Source organism: Diabrotica virgifera, chromosome 8, assembly GCF_917563875.1.
Source record: "Diabrotica virgifera virgifera chromosome 8, PGI_DIABVI_V3a".
In the NCBI taxonomy this organism is placed as follows: Eukaryota; Metazoa; Arthropoda; class Insecta; order Coleoptera; family Chrysomelidae; genus Diabrotica; species Diabrotica virgifera.
This window is the reverse complement of record NC_065450.1, coordinates 69,162,941-69,186,518: the sequence shown is the minus strand read 5'-3', so window position 1 is coordinate 69,186,518 and position 23,578 is coordinate 69,162,941. Positions and strand designations below refer to the sequence as shown.

The 23,578-nt window shown below is 30.7% G+C and overlaps 2 protein-coding genes across 5 annotated transcripts in view; one reads left to right on the top strand and one right to left on the bottom strand.

Annotated features, from left to right (window-relative positions):
• Positions 1-23,578, top strand: part of LOC126889443 (putative fatty acyl-CoA reductase CG5065) — a 268,588-nt gene that overhangs the window by 129,704 nt on the left and 115,306 nt on the right. The window lies entirely within an intron of this gene.
• The window catches only part of LOC126889445 (putative fatty acyl-CoA reductase CG8306), an 84,254-nt gene that overhangs the window by 37,358 nt on the left and 23,318 nt on the right, over positions 1-23,578 (bottom strand). Inside the window, exons 5-6 of the mRNA XM_050657760.1 lie at positions 15,994-16,077; positions 9,414-9,522 (exon numbers count right to left, since the gene is read on the bottom strand). Of these exons, the coding sequence (XP_050513717.1) occupies positions 9,414-9,522; positions 15,994-16,077 (193 nt within the window). The remainder of the gene's footprint in view (positions 1-9,413; positions 9,523-15,993; positions 16,078-23,578) is intronic.

Sequence of the window (23,578 nt, the reverse complement as noted above, 5' to 3'; positions counted from 1 at the left end):
AAGTTATTTCCATAAATCAATAGTTTTTGAGTTATTAAAGATCAAAGTTTTGATTTTTCCTGAAAAAAATCCATGTTTTAAAGCAGTTTTTCATAAATAACTCAAAAACCATAAGTTTCTTCAAAAAAGTTGTTATTACCAAAATCGAAGATAATATAAAAGTAAATAAGCTCCTTATTCGAAAAATCCTTTATTACATATACAAAGTGAGTTATATGCAATTGAATGTATATTTTTTTCCGCGAGTACTCAAATCTTAGTATTCAAGCTTAAATAACAGGAAAACGATGCACTTTGTTAAATATAGATATTAAACATTTTAATAAAGTACTTAAAGGTAACTATCAAAAAGCTATATAAGAAGTGGATAGCATCAAAATTAAGCAAGTTATGATGGAAATAAGAGGACCCTTTCAGATTTTTTAGGGAAGAATGAAAAATGAAACATACGTCATTTCCACAAAAATTAAAATTTATAGTAACCCATTTAAAACTTTATTTATTTTAATATGAGTAATAACTTCAACAATTTTGACCGGTTTAGAATGCATATTTTTGAAAAAAAAAATACTATTAAAAAAATTAGAATTTTTCAAATTTTCGTGAATTTCATTTTCTTTTGATAATAACTCCAAAAAATACTCGATATACTTAAAAAATGGTAGAGAACAAAATTTTAGTTTTAACTTTATTTAAGAGTTTTCTTTTTTTAATATTTTTTACGACAAAAAATAACCGAGATAGAAACATTTAAATCCTAAATTTTACTGCGAGAACCATGTAACCGGGGCCCTTTCACCTTGTATTTAAAAAAAATAAAGGATTTAGAAAATTATGTTTAATACAGTGTTATAGAACTTTTACTTAGCTTTGTAATGGTTTTTGGATAAATCTCATATTTCAAAATTTAATGGAGTTATTTTAAAAAAACCAATAACATTTTCTTTGAAAAAATTTTATAGCGGAGATTTTATATGTATACAGGTTGTTGGAAGTCCAATTAGTCGTTTGTTGTAGGAGATATGAAAAAAGTTTATTTAGGTGAAATTGGGACATAGATAATATCAGAATTTAAATACATTTCCAAATATACAGGGCCACCCATATTGACAGGGTAAAACAAAATTATCTTTTGTTTAATGGAACACCCTGTATATTTTTACATTTTTGGATTCTCCTCTATGTTTTATTTCTTAAAATATCAGGTTTTGTGATGTTATACAAAGTAGTTTAAAAGATAATTACGTTTTTATTTTCAAATTTCATAGCAATATTCACCCCCTGTATAATTGTAGTGATTTGACATCAGAAAATCAATTTATGTTCAAGTGATTTTTAATATAATCTATTATTGTTAAAAATTATTATTCTAGCAAAACGTTTAATTTTAGCTAATACAGGGTTGGTCGAAACTGAATGAGTGTTTTCTCAAAGTTTGAGAGTATGAGTTTTCTCAAACGGAGCAGCCTGTAATACCTGTAATGAGCATTGTAATGAAATGCTATTGTATGGCACTTTATTATTTCCCACCCTGCCAGTGAGAACTGAATTTATTTTTGAAATCCCTAACTTTATGTCTTTAATTATTTTAAATATTGTAAACGATTAAAAAACAATCAAATTAAATTTAAATGAATAACCAGTGTATATCTTCCACATTTACTTCATATTTAACGTAGCCTGTACCATAACATTGCACAGATTATTATCCCTGTATAGCAACGATATACCATGAATGTGAATTCATACTTGAGAAATGTCCTATATACAGTCTCACAAAAAAAGGGATTCCTCAAACATAATATATATGCAGACAAAATCAACCAAAGTGATTTGCGATATCTAATTAAAGGCCCTACCAAGTTGGTTTTGTTGAATATAGCATGGAAGCACGACGATACTTTAGTGATAAGCGTATTTTTCGTAGTAGCTATAGTATGTTGTTTTATATTATGTATTACCTATATTAAATTAGTTTTAGTATGTTTCGTTTATCTAATAAAATGTAAAACAAACAAAAATTCTGTTTTTCTTGTAGTTGTTTTTTCGTATAGATATTGTTTTATATTGTAGTAAATTGAATTTAGTTTTAGTATGTTCCGTTTGTTTGTAGAATTATATTTAATTAGATTTGCTTTAATTACTAAAATAAATAAATTTTCAATTATATTTTATGTATTTGTGGAAAAGGAAACTTAGCATTAGCGGCCACATTTCTATAACGGCCAATTGTTTTCTATTTTTAGTGGCCGTTATTGTCAGGTTTTACTGTACCAATAATATTTTACTAAATTATGAAATATTATTTAAATAAAAAATTTATAAACTTGATAAAAGAAAGTTTGCTTAGAATTTACTCCTCTATCTAATTATGGGGTTATTTTTAATAAAATAGTGTTCACCCATGAGAAGGGGTAACATCCACCCCCAGGATAAGAGCGCAAGTTGGTACCACATCATTTTTATTTCTTGAGGTATCCTCTAACTACTTACCAATTTTCATGAAAATTGATGGAGGTTTTTATTAAATAGATTAATTTTTTTCGTGATTGTCGATTTGCTAATTTTCTGATTTTTGGTTGCTATAAGGTTTAAAAAATTAATAAAAATTATAAATCATGCACATAAATGTAAAAAAATATTTATTTTACTTAATTAAACGAGATTGCTTGAGCCAGAATGCTGAAATCTGCATTTTTATCATTAAAAAAAAAGGTGAATTTCACCCCTAAAATGCAGAAAGCGCAACTTGGTGCCATATCACTTTTGTTTTTTGAAGTATCCTCTAACTAATTAACAATTTTCATGAAAATCGATGAAGGTTCAAAGAAATCGTGGGTGAAAACATTCAGTGACTGCACTTTCAGAAATATAGAAGAATAAGGTTTTCGTGATTTTCAACTTGTTAATTTTCGGATTTTTGGTTGCTATAAGGTTTGAAAAATTAAAAAAATGTAATTCATGCACATAAATATAAAAAAAAATATTTATTTTTCTTAATTAAACGAGATTACTTGCGCCATAATGCGGAAATCAGCATTTTTTACAATTTAAAAAGTAGGGGTGTATCACACCCCTAAAATGCAAAAGCGCAAGTTGATGCTATATATATTTTATTGCTTGAGGTATCCTCTAACTACTTACCGATTTTCATGAAAATCGATGAAGGTTCAACAAAATAGGAAGTGAAAACTTACAGTGACTGCACTTTCAGAAATCTAAAAAATAATTTTTAAAATTGGGGTGTATTTCACCCCTAAAATGCAAAAAGCGCAAGTTGGCACTATGTCACCTTTGTTCCTTGAGGTGTCCTTTAACTACTCACCAATTTTTGTAAAAATCGTTGGAGGTTCAACGAAATCTAAGGTAATAACTCATATCCACCTTCATTGACTCCACTAAATATAGAATTGGTTAAAAATTTAAAACAATAGTTACCCTAGTTGCAAAATAGCAATAATTGCGAAAAAAACATACAAAAACAAGTATTCGCATTTTACGTTTTTCAACCATTTATGCTACACTTAGGACCTTCATATTTCATTCAGAAAAACCTTATGATACAGTAAAACAATACTGTAAATTTCATTAAGATCGGTTCAATAGATTTTGCAAAATAAATTTTGCAATCCAGCTTTCGCACAAAAAATTCATTTTTTCAAAACGTTACAGGACTGAAAATAAAGGAGATAGCAAGTTGAAATTTTTTTTGCTTATAGAAGTGTACTGTACCTTTCATTTGCAATTTTCAAAATTAAAATCCATTAATTACCACGGCGTCAGAAGATTTTTGAAATAAACAATAATTTTTGGTGCTACGCGCAGGACAGCGGTGTTCGATTCACACAAGTTGATTTCCAACAAAAATTTCTTCCAATCTTTATCTAATATATTATTTTCTTACTCTATATTTTGTTGTATTTTAATATTTTAATTTCACAAAAATCAAACTGATTTTATAATTGTTTGTGAAATATTGTTTAAACAATTGCATATGTTTAAAAATAATAAACTTTTATTATTTAAGTTAAAATATATGAACAAAGAAAGTTTTTGCTAATAAAAGTGTTATTTCAAAGGATAGAGTATGCGTTTTTATATTTGCAATAAACAAATTTATTTATATATATCGAAATGTAATAAAAATTAAAATGTATCAATCATTATCAAAGGTCATTGGAATGCCCAATCAGAGCAAACTATCCGCTGTCCTGCGCGTAGCACTAATAATTATTGTTTATTTAAAAAAATTCCTGACGCCGTGGTGTTAATCCATTTTAATTTTGCAAAATTGCAAATGAAAGGTACAGTACTCTTCTATATGGCAAAAAAATTTCAACTTGCTATCTGCTTTATTGTCAGTCCTGTAACATTTTGAAAAAATGAATTTTTTTTACGAAAGCTGGATTGCAAAATTTATTTTGCAAAATCTATTGAACCGATCTTAATGAAATTTACAGTATTGTTTTACTGTATCATAAAGTTTTTTAGGGTGAAATATAAAGGTCCTAAGTGTAGCATAAATGGTTGAAAAACGTAAAATGCGAATACTTGTTTTTGTATGTTTTTTCACAATTATTGCTATTTTGCAACAAGGGTGACTATTTTTTAAATTTTTACTCAATTCTATATTGTAATAAATTTAATTACGCAACTTTTATGTCAGTACAACTTTTCTCGGAAATGAATTTAAAGTTATAATCAAAAAACCAAGAAAAAATTCGAATTTTTCCTAAATTTTTTGACATTTTGATTATTTAAACAATGTTCCGGACCTTTTTGAGAGGGAGGATAACTCAAATATTATTATTTGATTTATTTTCAAGCAATTTCTGCAAAAAAATTTGAGTCACCTCTCAACGTCCAAATGTACTAATATTTTTACAGATGCGCCCTGGTCTATATTTATTTTTCCCCACACGATTACTTATAGTCCAGAAAGCCACTGCGCATCCGCTAGGAAAAATATTCTAATTCGGATTTTTTGCACAATCTTACTCAAAAAGGACTCCTTTTAACAAATTTTCATGTTGCCAGGACCAAAAGGTGGTCAAAAATTTTTTAAACGTTTTTTTTTTGTTTTTATCCTAAAATTATTTTTTTTACATGGAAAAAAGTTTTTTTAGGTTTTTTGGATCATTCCAAACAGAAAAGGTCTTTAGTGACTTTTCTCTAAAAATGATAGTTTTTGACATATAAGCGATTAAAAATTGAAAAATTGCGAAATCGGCCATTTTTAACCCTCAAAAACTATGTGAAAAACTGAAAATTTGAATGTTGCCAAGGTAGGCAGATATTCTTTAAACATCGATTGATGAAATCCCGAAGAGTCTTTTGCAATAAAATATTCAAAACTCCTTTGTTTTTTAATTGCTAATCAAGTGTGCGCGACACTATTTTCCACTGACAGTATGGTGCAAATGAAAGGAATAAATTCGTTATTTCGTAAGCCGGCGTCTTTAAGAAAAAATCCCGAAACAGGTCGTTTTTTATTTTTAAGTTACGATATTGTGGCATATATTTAATACTAGTGACGTCATCCATCTGGACGTGATGACGTAATCGATGATTTTTTTAAATGAGAATAGGGGTCATGTGCCAGTTCATTTAAAAGTTTCTTCAATTCTCTATTCAGTAATATAAACATTTACATAATTATTTATACAGGGTGTCCAAAAAATTTTTATTAAATTAAAGTATTTGACAACAAAAGAAGTAGAAGGACACCCTATATAAATATTTATGTAAATGTTTACATTACTGGTAGGAGAATTGAAGAACCTTTCAAATGAGCTACCACACGACCCCTATTCTCATTTAAAAAAATCATCGATTACGTCATTACGCCCAGACGGATGACGTCACTAGTATACCATATATGGCACAATATCATAACTTAAAAATAAAAATCGACCTGTTTCGGGATTTTTCCTTAAAGTGGCCAGTTTACGAAATAACGAATTTATTCCTTTCATTTGCACCATACTGTCGGTGGAAAATAGTGTCGCGCACGCTTGATTAGCAATTAAAAAACAAAGGAGTTTTGAATATTGTATTGCAAAAAACTCTTCGGGATTTCGTCAACCGATGTTTAAAGAATATCTACCTACCTTGGCAACATTCAAATTTTCAGTTTTTCACATAGTTTTTGAGGGTTAAAAATGGCCGATTTCGCAATTTTTCAATTTTTAATCGCCTATATGTCAAAAACTATCATTTTTAGAGAAAAGTTACTAAAGACCTTTTCTGTTTGGAATGATCCAAAAAACCTAAAAAAACTTTTTTCCATGCAAAAATAATAATTTTAGGAAAAAAACAAAAAAAAAACGTTTCAAAAAATTTTGACCACCTTTTGGTCCTGGCAACATGCAAAATTGTTAAAAAGAGTCCTTTTTGAGTAAGATTGTGCAAAGAATCCGAATTGGAATATTTTTCCTAGCGGATGCGCAGTGGCTTTCTGGACTATTAATTTTTTATAAAAACATCAAAGACTATGAATTAAAAGTTTGGTGAAGTGAACCATAGATTTAAAAAATAATAACTTTTATTACAAAAATTAATTTTTTAAACAAATATTTAATTTATAAGTAATAATACTACCACTGCTCGTGCTATACGTTTTAAATAATACAACCTTTTTAGCCAATTTCCAAAATTTTAAAAGGAACAGGTTATTTTGAATAATACTAAAACATCATCCTGCATAATATTTGTTTGTCAAAAAGGAGATAAACAAATAAACCCAAATTAAACAAAAACAAAAAGAAATATTTTTCCCGTCGTTTTTTGCATCACTAAGACCTTCTACCTTCTCACCGTGTATTAATACTATGTATGTGTATAAAAATTATAATTTGACATTTTCGTTGTTTGAGTACATAATTTGACTTTTCGTTCGCCATCGGTATTATTTATTTGTGTTTCTTACACTGTTTGTACTTTTTTGCATTATCATATTTTACAAAATAGTTTGCCGTATCTGCTTGCCAATGTAGCCTCCCGAGGTATGTACTTTATGCAAGATGGGGCATCACCACATTTCTCAGTTTCTGTTCGTCAACATCTTCATGTAACTTGTGGAAATAGGTGGATAGGAACCGGAAGGACTCATGCATGACCACTTAGATCACCTGATTTTAGCCCCGTAGACTATTCCCTATGGGGTCGATTAAAAAAAATGGTTTATTGAGAAAATATCAATACGCGACAAGAACTAAGTAATTGATAAAATTATTGATTCTTGTAACATTAGGTATTAGAAATGATCCCTTAACTCTCAGGAGGTCTATTAGACAGTTGATGGTCCGACAAAGATGGATTTAATTTCGAAAATCTGCTATAAATCTTTTAAAAAAATTGTTTTATTCTGTTATTTGTTTCTTAAGTTCTTTTATTTATCTATGTATACAATTGTTGTACACACATACATATTGTTAAATTTACTTGAACATGCAAATAAATCCGTTTATGTTCAATGTTCTACATAATATGTAGTTTTTATCGTTAATTTAAAAAATAAATTTACTGTATTTTGCCTTTTGAAATAAAACTCTGAGAATTCAATAAAACGACACTACCTATGAATCACTAAACAAATACTATACAGGGCGATGTTTTATTATTATTCAAAACAACCTCTTCCTTTTGAAATTCTGGAAATTAGCTAAGAGGGTTTTATTATTTACAACTTATAGCACAAGCTGTGGAAGTATTAATACATATGAATAAATTAAATATTTGTTAAAAAAAATAGAGTTTGCAAAAAAATATATACTTTTTAAATCTATGGTTCACTTCACCAAACTTTTAATTCATGGTCAAATTTGATTTTTTTATAAAAAATTAAGTAATCGTGTGGGGAAAAAATAAATATGCCATTTTAATTGACTATTTGTGTAATTTGTAAAATTGTTATTAGAGTTTTCAAAAACCATATACTGGGTGAAATTATTTCTAAGACCAAAACGAACTAATTTTTTAAATCCGGGCCTGACTTTTTTCTAGTTTGAATAAATCAGTTGATTGGGTGGTAACTTATAAATTAAATATTTTTTAAAAAAAAATTAATTTTTGTAATAAAATTTAATTTTTTTAAATCTATGCTTCACTTTACCAAACTTTTAATTCATAGTCAAATTTGATTTTTTTATAAAAAATTAAGTAATCGTGTGGGAAAAAAATAAATAAGCCATTTTAATTGCCTATTTATCTAATTTGTAAAATTATTATTAGTTTTCAAAAACCGTATACAGAGTGAAATTTTTTCTAAGACTCAAACGAACTAATTTTTTAAAGCCGGGCCTGATTTTTTTCTAGTTTGAATAAATCAGTTGATTGGGTGGTAATAGTGTAACAATTAACCAAAATAAGAGACACATCGATCTTACCGTTCAAAAATTATGACGAATGCAAATTTCTGTAAAAATTAACAACTCCCCCTGTATATTATTAAACACTTTTTAATGGTCATTTGTTATTCCCCATAGGTGCCTCCATACGAGGTAGGAGTATGTACAGTTCCTCATGACTCACCCTGTATAGTATAATACATTATATTAAGAGGCAACAGTAGCGCGCCCTCAAAAACGGAAAACGCGGTCCCAGATTGCGGCTTTAATTTTGAATATTTTGTCGAGATATTTGGCACACATATTCGTAATATAGTAAAGAATGGCGGTACAGAGCCCAATTTGAGAAATATGTTAGAATATGGAAATTACTCTAGAATTAAATACAATATTAAAAAAACGAGCCTGTAGCGCCATTAAAAACAAAAAAATACACTTTCTTCAAATAAACTTTTTCATCCCATGCCTAGATTTTGTGTCACATTGGAACTACTAAAATTTTTTTATCTCTAAAAAAAGTCGAACATATAACTAATAACTGATTAGGCAACATACAGAAATAGTCACTGTCATGTTGACAAACCTGCGTCAAATTTCTAAGTTTAATAGCCGTTGTATTTTGGTTTATTTTATAAATATGGGCCATTCCACGAACATACGCCTGTTTTGGATTACTTCGACAACGAATATTTTACTGTGCAACATAAGAAGTACGAAAGTAAATGGCGCTAATAATTATTCCAATAAACAACAATGTAATTTGCAATTTACTTTCGTTCTTCTTATTTTGCACAGTAAAATATTGGTTGTCGAAGTAATCCAAAACAGGCGTATGTTCGTGGAATAGGGTATATTTATTTACTTATAATAACATTGTTTTCTATTACTTCCATTTAGCGCAACTATGAGTATAATGTCACAATATTCAAGTTATATCAAATAATCCCCCCGCACTGTTGCCAAAGTTTCGCAGAACTTTCGAAAAAGGGTGTGCTACTATCCCCCGAAGTTATATTGATGGCGCGCTACTGTTGGGTTTTAATGTATTTGGCTAAAATTACATACTTTCTTTGATTATAATCATCAGTTGCTATAATGATAGCTTTTATATTATAATCAACAGGCACCATATCGATAACAGCATCCTTGTATCCATATACAGTTCGAAGTAAACCTAAAATAGAATAGAAGGTTTAAATGAAAACAAGAGATGTATTATATTTCAGTTTGCTCAGAGAGTGCCTTAAACAATCCTACTAGTTTCATTATTATGAGAAATCATCAGAGATTGTATATAACGAGATCTCTGAACAAACCAAATATACACAGCCGACCAGTATCGAATCACGACTAACAAATAGATACGGATGCCTTAGCGGCATCTGCTTACAACACTTCAAAATTTTATTTCCGAAGAAATAAACTTTTAATGACACCTATTTGCTGGTTACGCCTTCTTGGTTTCTATTATTTGCAAACCATAAGAATGTTGGATGAAAGAACACAAAGGGGAGACCTAAGATTGCATCTCACTATCATCATTAAAAGTTTTATTTCTTCGGAAATAAAACTTTGAATTGTTAAACCTAAAATATATAGGGCTGTTGTTAGTATGATAAAAACAGCCATCGAAAAAAACTTAAGGGGTAGGCGCAAAATCTTGGTCCAATGCTATTTAAATGCATTCAGTTTTTTCGAATCCTGAGAAAACTAATAAATATATTTGAAAAATTTAAAAGCAGAATGAAAGATCACGTTATTACCAAGGGCCGAGAGACCTTAGAATAAACAAAATGTTTCTTTTGAATGAAATATTTGAAATTAAAAATCAAATTAAATTTTCTCTTTTTTTACCCCTGTAACTTATTCAAATAAACATTATAGAAGTGTTCAGCAACTTTCGGCTCTCGGTTATAATCTTTCATTCTGCGTTGAAATTTTTCAAAAATACTTATTAGCTTTCTCAGGATTGAAAAAAATGAATGCATTTAAATAGCATTGGACCAAGATTTTGCGCCTATCCGCCTAATTCAAATTTACATTGTTGCCAATTTACAAAAAAATTCCTGAATTCATTTTAAATCAAATATATCACATAATTATTGCAGAAGTGGATTATACAACAAAACAAATTAATATTCAATGTAAGTAAATAGAAACGTTAGAAATAGAAAACAAGAATTAAGTAATAACCTTACGTTAAAGTTAATAATAAAAACAAATCTGAAGTGTCAACACCGCAACGATCAAATAAATGTTATTATATTAAATATTAAAAATAAAACTTTTATTGAGAACATATTAAATTTGTTTCATTTATTAATATTGTGTATTTTGATAACGATTTCCGAAGTGGAAGTGGAAGTCGAAACGGCAAATAAATATACTTTCCAAATTAAATTGTGGCGTATTTCCCAAGTAAAATATTAAATAATAAACTAATACAAGACTGCAGGTCTGGATGGAGGGTAGCGGTCATTTACCCCAAAAATTAATATCCTAAGTTAAAAAACGTGTAAAAATTATTACAAAAAATATCTTTGAGGCAACTTGTAATTTTGTAAAAATAAAGAAAATAAACCAGCCTGGTGATTTGCTAGTGATTTTATTTGTGCAAGATGCTTGTATGTTCACCCCAGGATTATTTTTAGGGAGGTGCATCTGAACTTCAGGGGGTTGCATCTGACTCTATACCTATTATTAGCCAATATAAAATATCCCAAGAGAAATGCAGTTCTCGCCAGTGGCGCACAACCCCCCTACACGCGACACTATATATACACGAAATTTTCGATTTTCTAAATCTGGCTAAATTGAAAATTGGGCCAAATTCCATCTTAAAGTTCAGGAAAAGACTCACCCATCCATATGTCTACCATCCATTTTGGTCCAAGGGTACGGATTTTACGGCCCTTCCTATTTAGGGTCTGTTTTTCGTTCTCGTCACCAGAACTTCCAAAAATTTCGAAAATTTAAGTTCGACCTTTGCGGTTTCTGATAGTACTGATCATTACCTTTCTAACGCATGTCTAATTTTGAAAATTGGTTATACCATTTAAAAGTTACCGAGCTCAGAAATATGACTCAATTTCTATTTAAAAAAGGGAAAATTTTTGTGGATACGTATTAGTACATATTATTATGTGTGTATGTATGTATGTGTGTGGAAAAGTTAAACCGATCTGAATTTTTTTTCTGTGTTTGAAGAGGGGGTCAGGGCCGATTCAGAACCGGTGTAGTTTGTGACTTTTGACCACCGATAAGCCAGCTATAGGACTTGGTAAGTACAAAACGGCATATTTTTTAGGGGTATATATCTTCGGTTCTAGAAGAGACAGGAGAACAGCTAATACACCAAATCAATAGTGTTGAGTTAAGCTTTCAAATGGTGTCTAAGCCGTCAGGATCAGACATACACACCGCTCAGTATAGCTGAAAAACTAAAAAACTAAACTTTAAAAATTTTGGTTTTTCGACAATTACTCAAAATTTCAACATACGAATTACGTCAAGAACTGAGCGTTTGTATAAGGGCTCTAGGGGCATCTTACGGTGTACACCTTATATCCGGGAAAATTCGAATTTTTAAGTTATAGGCTTCATAAGTATGATCAGATCTATTTCCTATGGGAAAAAACGGTTTTTCAAGCTCAATAATACCTGCAATACCTTCAGTTATCATACTTGACCTTAGATGCATCAGATACTTGTCAATACGTTTCAAACTCATGTTTAGTGATCAAACTCGGTTAAGCCGTTTAGAAGTTATTAAGCTACAAAAGTACAATCCAATTAACCATTATCCCCGAAATGGTTTATGTAGTTGTAGTGGTTACGACGCTAAATTTGATCGGGAAACAGGCAATCCGAGTTCATTTACCGGCCATCCCAATATTTATTTTTTCAATCTATTTCGAATAGAAAAAAATCTAGTATACATTTCATGTACACTAGATCATTTTTGGGAGATAATGCGACAAAGGCGACCATTTATAACGCTTAACGTGTAATCGAGAAACATTACATTCAACTTCATACATTTAATTTATAAATAACTTTGAAAAACTCCTGATACAAGAATAAAAAAAACCGCTAAACGCCGTAAAAATGAGTGGCGCATACAATATTCCAGCTACAAAAGAGCTGATTCCAGCTACAAATGAGTATTACGTGACGCGAAAATGTATTTTCATTTTGATGGAAAATAAAATTCTAGTTTTATTTTGAAAGATTTTGTCCATAATATTTGCTAAATTTGAAGTTAAACGCGCCACAAAAGAGCCTCAAAATGCAAACTGGATCAAGTTACTCTTTTGTGGCGCGTTTTACTTCAAATTTAGCAAATATTATGGACAAAATCTTTCAAAATAAAACTAGAATTTTATTTTCCATCAAAATGAAAATACATTTTCGCGTCACGTAATTCTCATTTGTAGCTGGAATCAGCTCTTTTGTAGCTGGAATATTGTATGCGCCACTCATTTTTACGGCGTTTAGCGGGTTTTTTTTTATTCTTGTATCAGGAGTTTTTCAAAGTTATTTATAAATTAAATGTATGAAGTTGAATGTAATGTTTCTCGATTACACGTTAAGCGTTATAAATGGTCGCCTTTGTCGCATTATCTCCCAAAAATGATCTAGTGTACATGAAATGTATACTAGATTTTTTTCTAGATGTATGCGCCACTCATTTTTACGGCGTTTAGCGGTTTTTTTATTCTTGTACAACTATACATGTAAAGCTATGTACTTTCTTTCCGGACTGGCGGAGTGCAATTGCTATTTGTATAGGGTATTTTTTAATATTAAAAATAAATAATATAAAAAAGACAGGTCTTTTGGTGAGAATTTCTACCTGCCAGGTGATTAAAAAAATTACGCGTGCATGTGAATGAAGAGCGCTATAGGTATAATCTGCAGTGTGCAGCATTTTGCATCCTGTTGCAGCGATTCCATTCGCTCGAGCAAAATCACGTGACCTGGAGATACCAATGTTGTTGTCTTGTTGTGCCTGAAAATTTTGGAGTAATTAAAGGGTATGGGAGTTGTCCCTCACCACCCATCCCCCCGTCTCCCCGCTAGAGGGTTGATGTAATTTAGTTGAAAACTGGTTTTCAAAAAGTCCGCCTTACAAAAAAAGTTGACGTGATTTTGCATATTTTTGGGTTTTCTATAGGGACCGAAATATAGAGCGTGGTCCCTCTATTTTTGGAGTTCTGAACTGGCCACTTAATCTTAATATATGTACGGTTTCACTTGATTTCTCCAAAAGTACTGAAAAGAAATATAATATATGTGGTATTTTTGAAAAGGTTGTTGAACGACCTTTATAATGAGGTGTCACTCAACTCCTTTTTCAATTAAAGAGTTTGGGGGTTGTTTCCGCCCCGCTAGAAAGTTGATGTAATGTAGTTGAAAACTGGTCTACAAAATATCCCCGTCACAAATAAATTTGACGTGTTTTTCATAGTTTCAGATTTGCTATAGGGACCAAATTATAGAGGGTGGTACATTTCACATTGACACTGTAATATACATATAATGTACAATAGATAATAATAAAAGTAAAATAATAAAATATCACAAATAATTTCAGAAGGTAGGGTAGATGAAATAAACATACAAAATAAATACAGTACTCCAAGAAATTAACGCACCATTTAATATGTTATTTTTTAGTATGTTAGCCTTATTCTTTACCGATATCGCTGTAATAAAATTGTTGCTAGACAAGTAAATTGTCAGTTTATACCGGGTGTACCAATCAAACTGTGTTTTTTCTCAAAGTTCACCACACACTGTGGAATATTATAGCATTTGTAAAAAATACGAAATTAAAAGCCAACTATAGACTCAGGTTTTCTTAACATTTTGTTTTTTGATTCATTCGTTTATGTTGGATAAAAAAGAGTTAGGTACTTTAACAACTAGCCATGTTCTTCATCAATACGGGGTGTTTCTAAATAAGTGCGGCAAACTTTAAGGCGTAATTCTGCATGAAAAAATAATGACAGTTTGCTTTATAAACATAATCCGCAAATGCTTCGTTTCAAAGATACGGGCTGTTGAAATTTTTCTTACAAACTGACGATTTATTTATTGCTCTAACATCGGTTGAGATATTCAATTGAAATTTGGCAACTTTTAAGAGATAGTTATTGCGCATTGTTTGAGATACAACTAAAAATTTTATATTCTCCATTGGCGCGCATACCTGTCTTGATGAAAAACATGGCTAGTTGTTAAAGTACCTAACTTTTTTATTATCCAGCATAAGCGAATGAATCAAAAAACAGAATGTTAAGAAAACATGAGGCTATAGTTGGGTTTTAATTTCAGTATTTTATAAATGCTAGAATATTCCACAGGGTGTGGTGAACTTTGAAAAAAAACGCAGGTTGATAGATACACCCGGTAATGCCCGGTATACAATGACAATTTACCTGTCTAGCAACAAAATTATTACTATAATATTGATATGCGCCTATATAGGGCTAGAACATATTAAAAAAATCACTTAAATCGGATGAGAGGTTTAGGAAATTCGAGACATCAAAAATGACCCATTTTTAAGGTGGTGCGTTAATTTCTTCGAGTAGTTAGACAAGGCGAAAACGTCGGGTCCGTTGGGAAAAATATTCCCATGAGATTTTTTTGCATAATCACATTCGTGAGATATCCCAAAATAAGGTTCAAGAAGTCGCCCACGTGAAAAGTGGTTCAATTTTTTTTAACAATTTTTTTTTAATCAAATTGCAAAAATCAATATTTTTGGCACGGACAAATTTTTTTTTGGTTTTTTGGACCATTCTGGACAAAAAAGGTCTCTTATAATTTTTCTCTAAAGTTGATCTTTGTCGAATTATAAGCAATTTAAAATTTGAAAAACGCGAAAATGACCCTTTATAAGACTTAACTCGGTTAGAAATTATTATTATGAAAGTTAAAAAGTGACTAAATCAAAATTTAAAGCCTCTGCTACATGATCCTGAAGAAATCTGTGTTATAAATTGATTACTAAGCTGTTATTTTTAATTAATAACAATGGGCGGTTAGATCGTATTGACGCGGCTGTAAATGTGAGTGAAAGTAAGATGTACAATTGGACTGCCGGAATGGCATCTCTCTCGAACGCAGCATTTACGGCCGCCTAACAGCCTAACATTAAAAATCACAGCTTAGTGAAAAAATAATGACAAAAATTTCTTCAGGGTCTTGTAGGGGGGGCATTAAACTTTGATTTAGTCACTTTCTGACTTTCATAATAATAACTTTTAACCGAGGTATTAAGCCTTAAAAATCGCCATTTTTCGTTTTTTTTTCAATTTTAAATTGCTTATAACTCGAAAACGATCAACTTTAAATTATAAGAGACCTTTTTCATCCAGAATGATCCAAAAAACCTACAAAAAAATTGTGCGAACCAAAAATATTATTTTTTGCAATTAGATTAAAAAAAATTTTTAAAAAAAATTTGGACCACTTTTCACGTGGGCGACTTCTTGAAAGATATTCTGGGGTATCTCACGAATGTGATTATGCAAAAACAATCTCATGGGAATATTTTTCCCAACGAACCCGCCGTTATCCACTTGTCTAAGTATATAAAACGAAAAACAACAAATATTTGAACAAAACATAGTACCTTTGCCTCCCGCTACGTTCATTCCAACAGGTCCGTTAAAGTTGGTATTCCAGCCAGGAAAAGGTTCATCTTTGGCACTAGTAACTACAAAACACTTATATTTAAATAAATATTTACACTTTTTAAATACTTAAAATTGTACTCTGGGATCCCAGGCCAATTTTCACCATTTATTACTAACTAGCTGACCCCAGAGGCAGACCTCCTATGAGATGGACAGATGATCTGAAACGAACTGCCGGGAAAAATTGGCTACAAGTAGGGTACAACAACAAACAATGGAAAGGAAGACTTGAAGAGGCTTATGTTCAGATGTGAACGTGAATGGCTAAGCGAAGAAGCTGACCCTAGGTGAGCTACTTAGGCGAACTTCGTACCGCCTAAGAAATAAATAAATAATGTGTCAAAGTTCCATAAGTAAAAATTAACAGAAAATCAAAAAAATATATAAAAATATTATGTAATATAAAAGTATCCGGTTTCTTTATTCGTTGTCTCTTATCTTATAAATTGTAACAGTCGGGGATTAAGGATGTTACCAGAAAGGGGTTCCAATAAGAAAAGTTTTAGATTTAAATAATTATTTATATATTTTTTTAATAATGAATTTGTATCTGGGACTTTTCTCTTTTCTTTAAGAGATGTCACTAAAGCGTCCTAAACGTGGATTTTAAACTATTTTTGAAATTTCACTTAAATAGGCAGTTTGGTTTCGTTTTGATTCAGAGATGTCCACGCAGCTCCACTGAGGACGGCGTAAGACAGAAACAGAGTCTGGAGATTGTGTATGGCCTATGAATCGAAACGAAACATACGCTGTCTTTCATTTTCATAAAAGTGTCAATTTAATTCATCCTGATAAGCAATCTTTTTTTGCGGTGCATAAATATAAAACGATGGCGGTTTTTCAACGGGCGATTAATTTTCCATATTCCTCTATATAGCGTTCATAGACTTCGACAAGGCTTTCGACAGTGTCCAACATTTGGCAGTGAAAAGTTCTTTGATTAACAGCAGAATTAACCACAGATATACAGGCCTAATACTAATAGCCAATATATAGACAGTGTGGAAAGCCATAATAAAATTATTTCTGTCCTTGTTTCATAAAATTATAAAAAACGCCGAGACCCGTCCGTTTTTAAATAAAAATGTGCACTTTTTAAACATAAATTTAATTGTACAAGGTGATTCATGTAAGTCTGGCAGAGTCCATAAGCTTTAGTTTTAATGGAACACCCTGTATATTTTTATATTTTTAAAAGCTGATGAATAACCTGATCTCAACGAACTATATCATGTAGCGTGTATTATGAATAATACAGGGTGAAATTTTGAAATAATATTTATAAAGTATTAAAGTATGGAAACCACTTATGGAATAAAATTGTTTATGTCCTTATTTTAGAACATTATAAAAAATACTGGGACACGTCAACTTTTAAATTCAAATGGGCGCTTTACAAACATAAATTTAAATATACAGGGTGATTCACGCAAGTATAGTATAGTCCATGATCTCTAGTTTTAATGGAGCGTCCTGTATATTTTTATGTTCTTAGAAGCTACTGCACAACCTCATCTCAAAAAAGTGTATTATGTATGGTCTATTATGAATAATATAAGGTGAAATTTTGAAATTATTTATAATTTTCGTCAAGACATTAAATACAAAACTCAATAGATTTATACTTAGTTTAGAGAATGTATGTATTTATTGAGCTAATTAAAAAATGCCATTATTTAATGCATGCTAAATTATTCATTTCAAAATTATATGTAGGTATTTAATATCTTGACGAAAATTATACATAATTTTAAAATTTCACCTTGTATTATTCATAATAGGCCCTACATAATACACTTTTTTGATGTGAAGTTGTTTAACAGATTCTGAGAACATAAAAATATACAGGGTGTTTCATTAAAATCAAAGATCATTGACTATTCTAGACTTGTGTGAATCACCCTGTATATTTAATTTTATGTTTAAACAGTGCATATTTGAATTTAAAAGTTGACATATCCTAGCTAGTCCAGAAAGCCACTGCGCATCCGCTAGGAAAAATGATCCGATTCGGATTTTTTGCACAATCTTACTCAAAAAGGGCCCCTTTTAACAAATTTGCATGTTGCCAGTACCAAAAGTGGGTCAAAAATTTTTTAAACGTTTTTTTTTTGTTGTTTTTTTCCTAAAATTATTTCTTTTTGCATGGAACAAAGTTTTTTTAGGTTTTTTGGATCATTCCAAACAGAAAAGGTCTTTAGTAACATTTCTCTGAAGTTGATAGTTTTTGACATATAAGCCAGTGGTTCCCAAAGTTTTTTAGTTCGCGGCACACTTAATAAACTAGAATTTTTCCGCGGCGCCCTGAGTCAAAATATTGATTTAACGTCTAACTTTAACTGTAGTTAATACGGTTTCTGTTGCAGTTGATATGGTTAGGTTAATTTAATAATAATGAAACATACTTTAAATTCACAAACAATTTATTGAAAAAATAATTACAGTAATTAATGGGATAAATGAGCTTCTTCTTGTTCATTACACAACTTTTCAAATCTCGGAATCAAACTGGACACAGCTACCCTCATTTCTTGTTCCACGTTAATTTTCGCACGGTATTTACTTTTTATTACAGCGACCGCCGAAAACCCAGCTTCGCACAAATAGGATGTTGCAAATGGAATTAAGATGCGCAGAGCTTTACCACTCAGCAGCGGATATTCATCTTTAACTGATATCCAAAATCAGTTAGTTCCGTGCAGCCAAACTTTGTCTTCAACGTATTGTCGCAAGCCAAATAAATGAGATTTTCTTCTTCTAAAGAAGTAAATTCAGAAGGAGCTTCCGCTCTAAATGGATCTTGAATCCATGCAAACTGGTCGATATTATCAGCTTGAAAGTATTTTTCGAACCATTTGATAAGCTCTGATAAGTGATCCGCAAAAATAGATTTAATATTGCAAGAGATATTAACTTCATTGGAGATAATAAACTCCTGCAACAAGGGACAACAATCATTGATATTATTATCATTAATTTTTCTCTTCCATACTTCTAATTTTTTTCTGAAAGCTGAAATCTTCTCCGCCAATTTTAAAATGTGCGTGTTGCGGCCTTGCAGGGAGAGATTCAACGCATTTAACTTTTCAAAGATATCACATAAGTATGCTAGTTGAATCAAAAAATCCGTTTCTACAAAGTATTTGGCTTACTGGTGTTTTTCTTCTTCAAGAAAAATGTATATTTCTTGCCGTAATTGGAACGTACGAGACAAAACATTACCACGAGAGAGCCATCGTGAGTGGCAGTAGTATAACAGAGACGTGTGTTCTGCACCCATATCCTCACACATTTTTTTGAAAAACCTTGCTTTCACCGGCCTAGTTTTTATATAATTTACCACAGTTACCACACGTTCTAAGACCAAATTTAGTGAAGGACTCAGATTCTTTGATGCAAGCGCTTCTCTATGAATGATGCAATGGGTCCATACTGAATCCGGAGCTTTGTTTCGAACAAGCGCCTGTAATCCTCCATAACGGCCAGACATTGAACGACCACCATCAGTGCAAACATCAACGCACTTTGTCCACTCCAAATTGTTTTCAACCACAAATGTATTCAGGATCTCGAACAAGTCTTGCGCCTTTCTACTTGCAGTGATTTTTTTACAAAACAGAAGATCCTCCACAATGGTATTATCATCCAAGAACCTTATGTAACAAATCAAGTGTGCATCTTTACTAGAATCTGTTGCCTCATCCAACTGTAACGCAAATTCACTTTCTTTTATTTTTTCAATTATTTGATCATTAAGATCCTCCGCCATACGCTGAATTCTGCGACTGATGGTGTTGTTAGATAAAGGCACCGCTGAAAGAAGTTTTCCCGCAGATTCTCCGATCATAATGTTTACCAAATCTACAGCAGCCGGTAGAATTAATTGTTCTGCGATTGTGTGGGGCTTTTTACACTTTGCAACTTTATACGCAACCTTGTATGATGCCAGCAAAGCATTTTTAGGTATCGACAAATGCTTGGAAAAGTTACCTTTTTGTTGCTTCAAATCATTTAACTTGCTGGTAAAAAAGCTACGAGGTTTGTCAGCAAAGTTTGGATGATTGGCTTCCAAGTGGCGTTTTAACTTACTTGGAAGCATGCATTCTGGAGCCAAAAGTTTCAGGCACAATACACATTGTCTCTCTCTGGATGGTCTCTCTCCATCATTGACGTTTGTTGATGTAAAGCCAAAATCCAAATAGCTGTCATCATATTTACGGTATTTTCGTTTCTTCACGACTCTACCACTAGTTTGTGGTGCATCCACTTTATTTTTAGAACCACCTTGTTTATTTAAATTCAAAAACTTTTCCATTTTTACAGCAACTTTTGTACACAAGTAGGTGAAACAACCCTGTTTATATTCACACTGATAAATGAAACGATGCGAACAGTATGAAACTACAAATTCAACTAACTAAAATTTAGATAAGTAAAAATTCATAGTTTTAAAATGTGCACGTGCAAAGAGACGATTGTATTTGCCGACCGGCAGTGATTTATGGCCTGTCGGTCCGAAGTCAATTTACAGTAGTGACAGAATTGTTTCGTGGAATTTAAAATATCGAGGATATATTGTCGGCATCAAATAAAATTACTAATAACTGAACTCGTTTATCATGGGAAACATTTTTATTTAAAAGTTAAAAAGTTGTCATAACAACTTTAGTTTAATGTTTAATACTTGAAGGTAATTATGTGATTATGTCTAATATTGGAAGAAAACTTTCGCGGCGCCCCTGTAGTCGAGCCACGGCGCCCCAGGGCGCCGCGGCGCACAGTTTGGGAAGCACTGATATAAGCGATTAAAAATCGAAAAATTGCGAAATCGGCCATTTTTAACCCTCAAAAACTATTAGGCTATTGATTATGTACTATAGAAAGGAACTACAACGTTAACGGGGTTTTATTACTTCATATGGTCAATGAATCTCTATATATGAAAACACCGCGGAGTGCTACCATTTAAAGGGGTGCGTTTTTGAGAAATGGGTGAATTAGTCCCTGGGCACAGGTTACATTAGGGTGAGTTCTATGCACTTTTGGTACAAACACGTCTACATAAAAATTGTACCTGGTTAAATTGCCTATCTAAATATAACTTTTTAAAGTCAAAGATACTTTTTTTTACAAAAATATATTCAAAAGAAAAAGCCCAAAGAAACCCAAAAGAAAGAAATTTTGTTTTTTGTCCCATAACTTTTGTCCACGGGGATATAGGTATAGACATTGCTTCACAGAAAAAAAACTTACATATTTTCTCTTTAAAATGATACTTAGTAGAGGTCGTTAGGATTTACAGTTTTCGCAACATGATTTTTCAAAGTTCGCCACTCACAGCAATTTTGGGCAATTTTCCTTGTTATTTCGCAAATATTTTTCTGTAACTTTTTTCTACGCAACCTTAGGCATATGCAATGGTACATGTAAGAGGAATAGAAATCAATTACCTTTAAAATGTTCTACTGTATAATGTTGTACGACTTCTTTTAAAGAGGTTATCTTTTTCAAGATTTTATACTTTTAACAAGTTTTTATATTTTTTACGATTATTTTTTAAATTTCCCATTATAACTTTTTTTTTCTACATTTAGGTATATATTATATAATAAAAAAGAAAGCTTATTCTGTTTACTTTAAAATGGTGTATTATAAAAAATTCTAGGATTATTTTTGAATAAGATATGCTTTTTCAAAATGTAATAAGTACTTGCAACGATTTTTGATTTTAGGATTATTTTTTAAATTTCTCCTTATAACTTTTTTATGTGATTGTGTGTTATGATTGAATCTTATTTTTTATAGGTAATACTTTGGATCCACTTGACTCGGCCGGGCAAACTTCAAAATATGGATTAATTCAAATATTTACTGTCAAAGCTCCTGCACCACAAGCTTTGCTTGAAAAAATAGCATGTAAATGTACCAAAGGATGTACAAAAAACTGCGGTTGTAGGAAGATAGGAATTAGTTTTTCAATATTCTGCAAAGGGTGCATGTGCATGGGTACTAATTGTGGGACTCTAAGATAACTGAGGGGTCAGAGGAAGATATTGAAGCTAATGCTAACGAAGAGATGGACTTTGATTTTGAAATTTTTTAAATGTCAACGTTTAAATAATTTTAACTAAAATGATGTTTTCTAAGACTAATGTTTATGTAATTTTTGTAAAAGAAATAATTTTAAATAATACAGGTAAAAAAATATCAAAGAATCATTCGGTTTCCATTATTTAAATATAGATGATACACCATTTTAAAGAACAGAAAGTAAGCCCTCTTTATTCAGCAATATATAGTATATTCATGTACAAGAAAAAAAAGTTATAATGAGAAATTTAAAAAATAATCCTAAAATCAAAAATCGTTGCAAGTACTTATTACATTTTGAAAAATAATATCTTATTCAAAAATAATCCTCGAATTTTTTGTAATACAAAATTTTAAAGTAAACAAAATAAGCTTTTTTTATTATATAATATAATATATACCTAAATGTAGAAGAAAAAAAGTTATAATGAGAAATTTCAAAAATAATCGTAAAAAATGTAAAAAATAATATTTTTTTTATATTAGGTATTATATATTATATAATATAATATTATGTTATATATACTATATATAATATAATATTATATAATATACAATATATCATATAATAATATAATTTTATTTTTATATTATATTATAAAATATCGTTAAAAGTATAAAACTTTGAAAAACCATAATATCTTTTAAAAAAAGTCGTACAACGTTAGACAGTAGACCATTTTAAAGCTAATTGATTTCTATTTCTATTACGTGTACCATTTCATATACCTAAAGTTACGTGGAAAAAAGTTACAGAACAATATTTGCGAAATTACAAGGAAAATTGCCCAAAATTGCTGTGAGTGGCGAACTTTGAAAAATCATATTTCGAAAACTATAAATCCTAATTACCTCTACTACACAACATTTTAAAGAAGAAATATGTAGATTTTTTTTCTGTAAAGCAACGTCTATACCTATATCCTCGTGGACAAAAGTTATGGGACAAAAACAAAATTTCTTTCTTTTGGGTTTCTTTGTGCTTTTTCTTTTGAATATATTTTTATAAAAAAAAGTATCATTGACTTTGAAAAGCGATATTTAGATAGGAAATTTAACCAGGAACAATTTTTATGTAGGTATGTTTATACCAAAAGTGCATAGAACTCACCCTAATGTAACCTGTGCCCGGGACTAATTCACCCATTTCTCAAAAACGCACCCCTTTAAATGGTAGCACTCCGCGGTTTTTTCGTATATAGATGTCCATTTACCATATGAAATAATAAAACCCCGTTAACGTTGTAGTTACTTTTAGCTATCTTATTTTGAATATAATCAATAGCCTATATGTGAAAAACTGAAAATTTGAATGTTGCCAAGGTAGGTAGATATTCTTTAAACATCGATTGATGAAATCCCGAAGAGTTTTTTACAATAAAATATCAAAAACTCCTTTGTTTTTTAATTGCTAATCAAGCGTGCGCG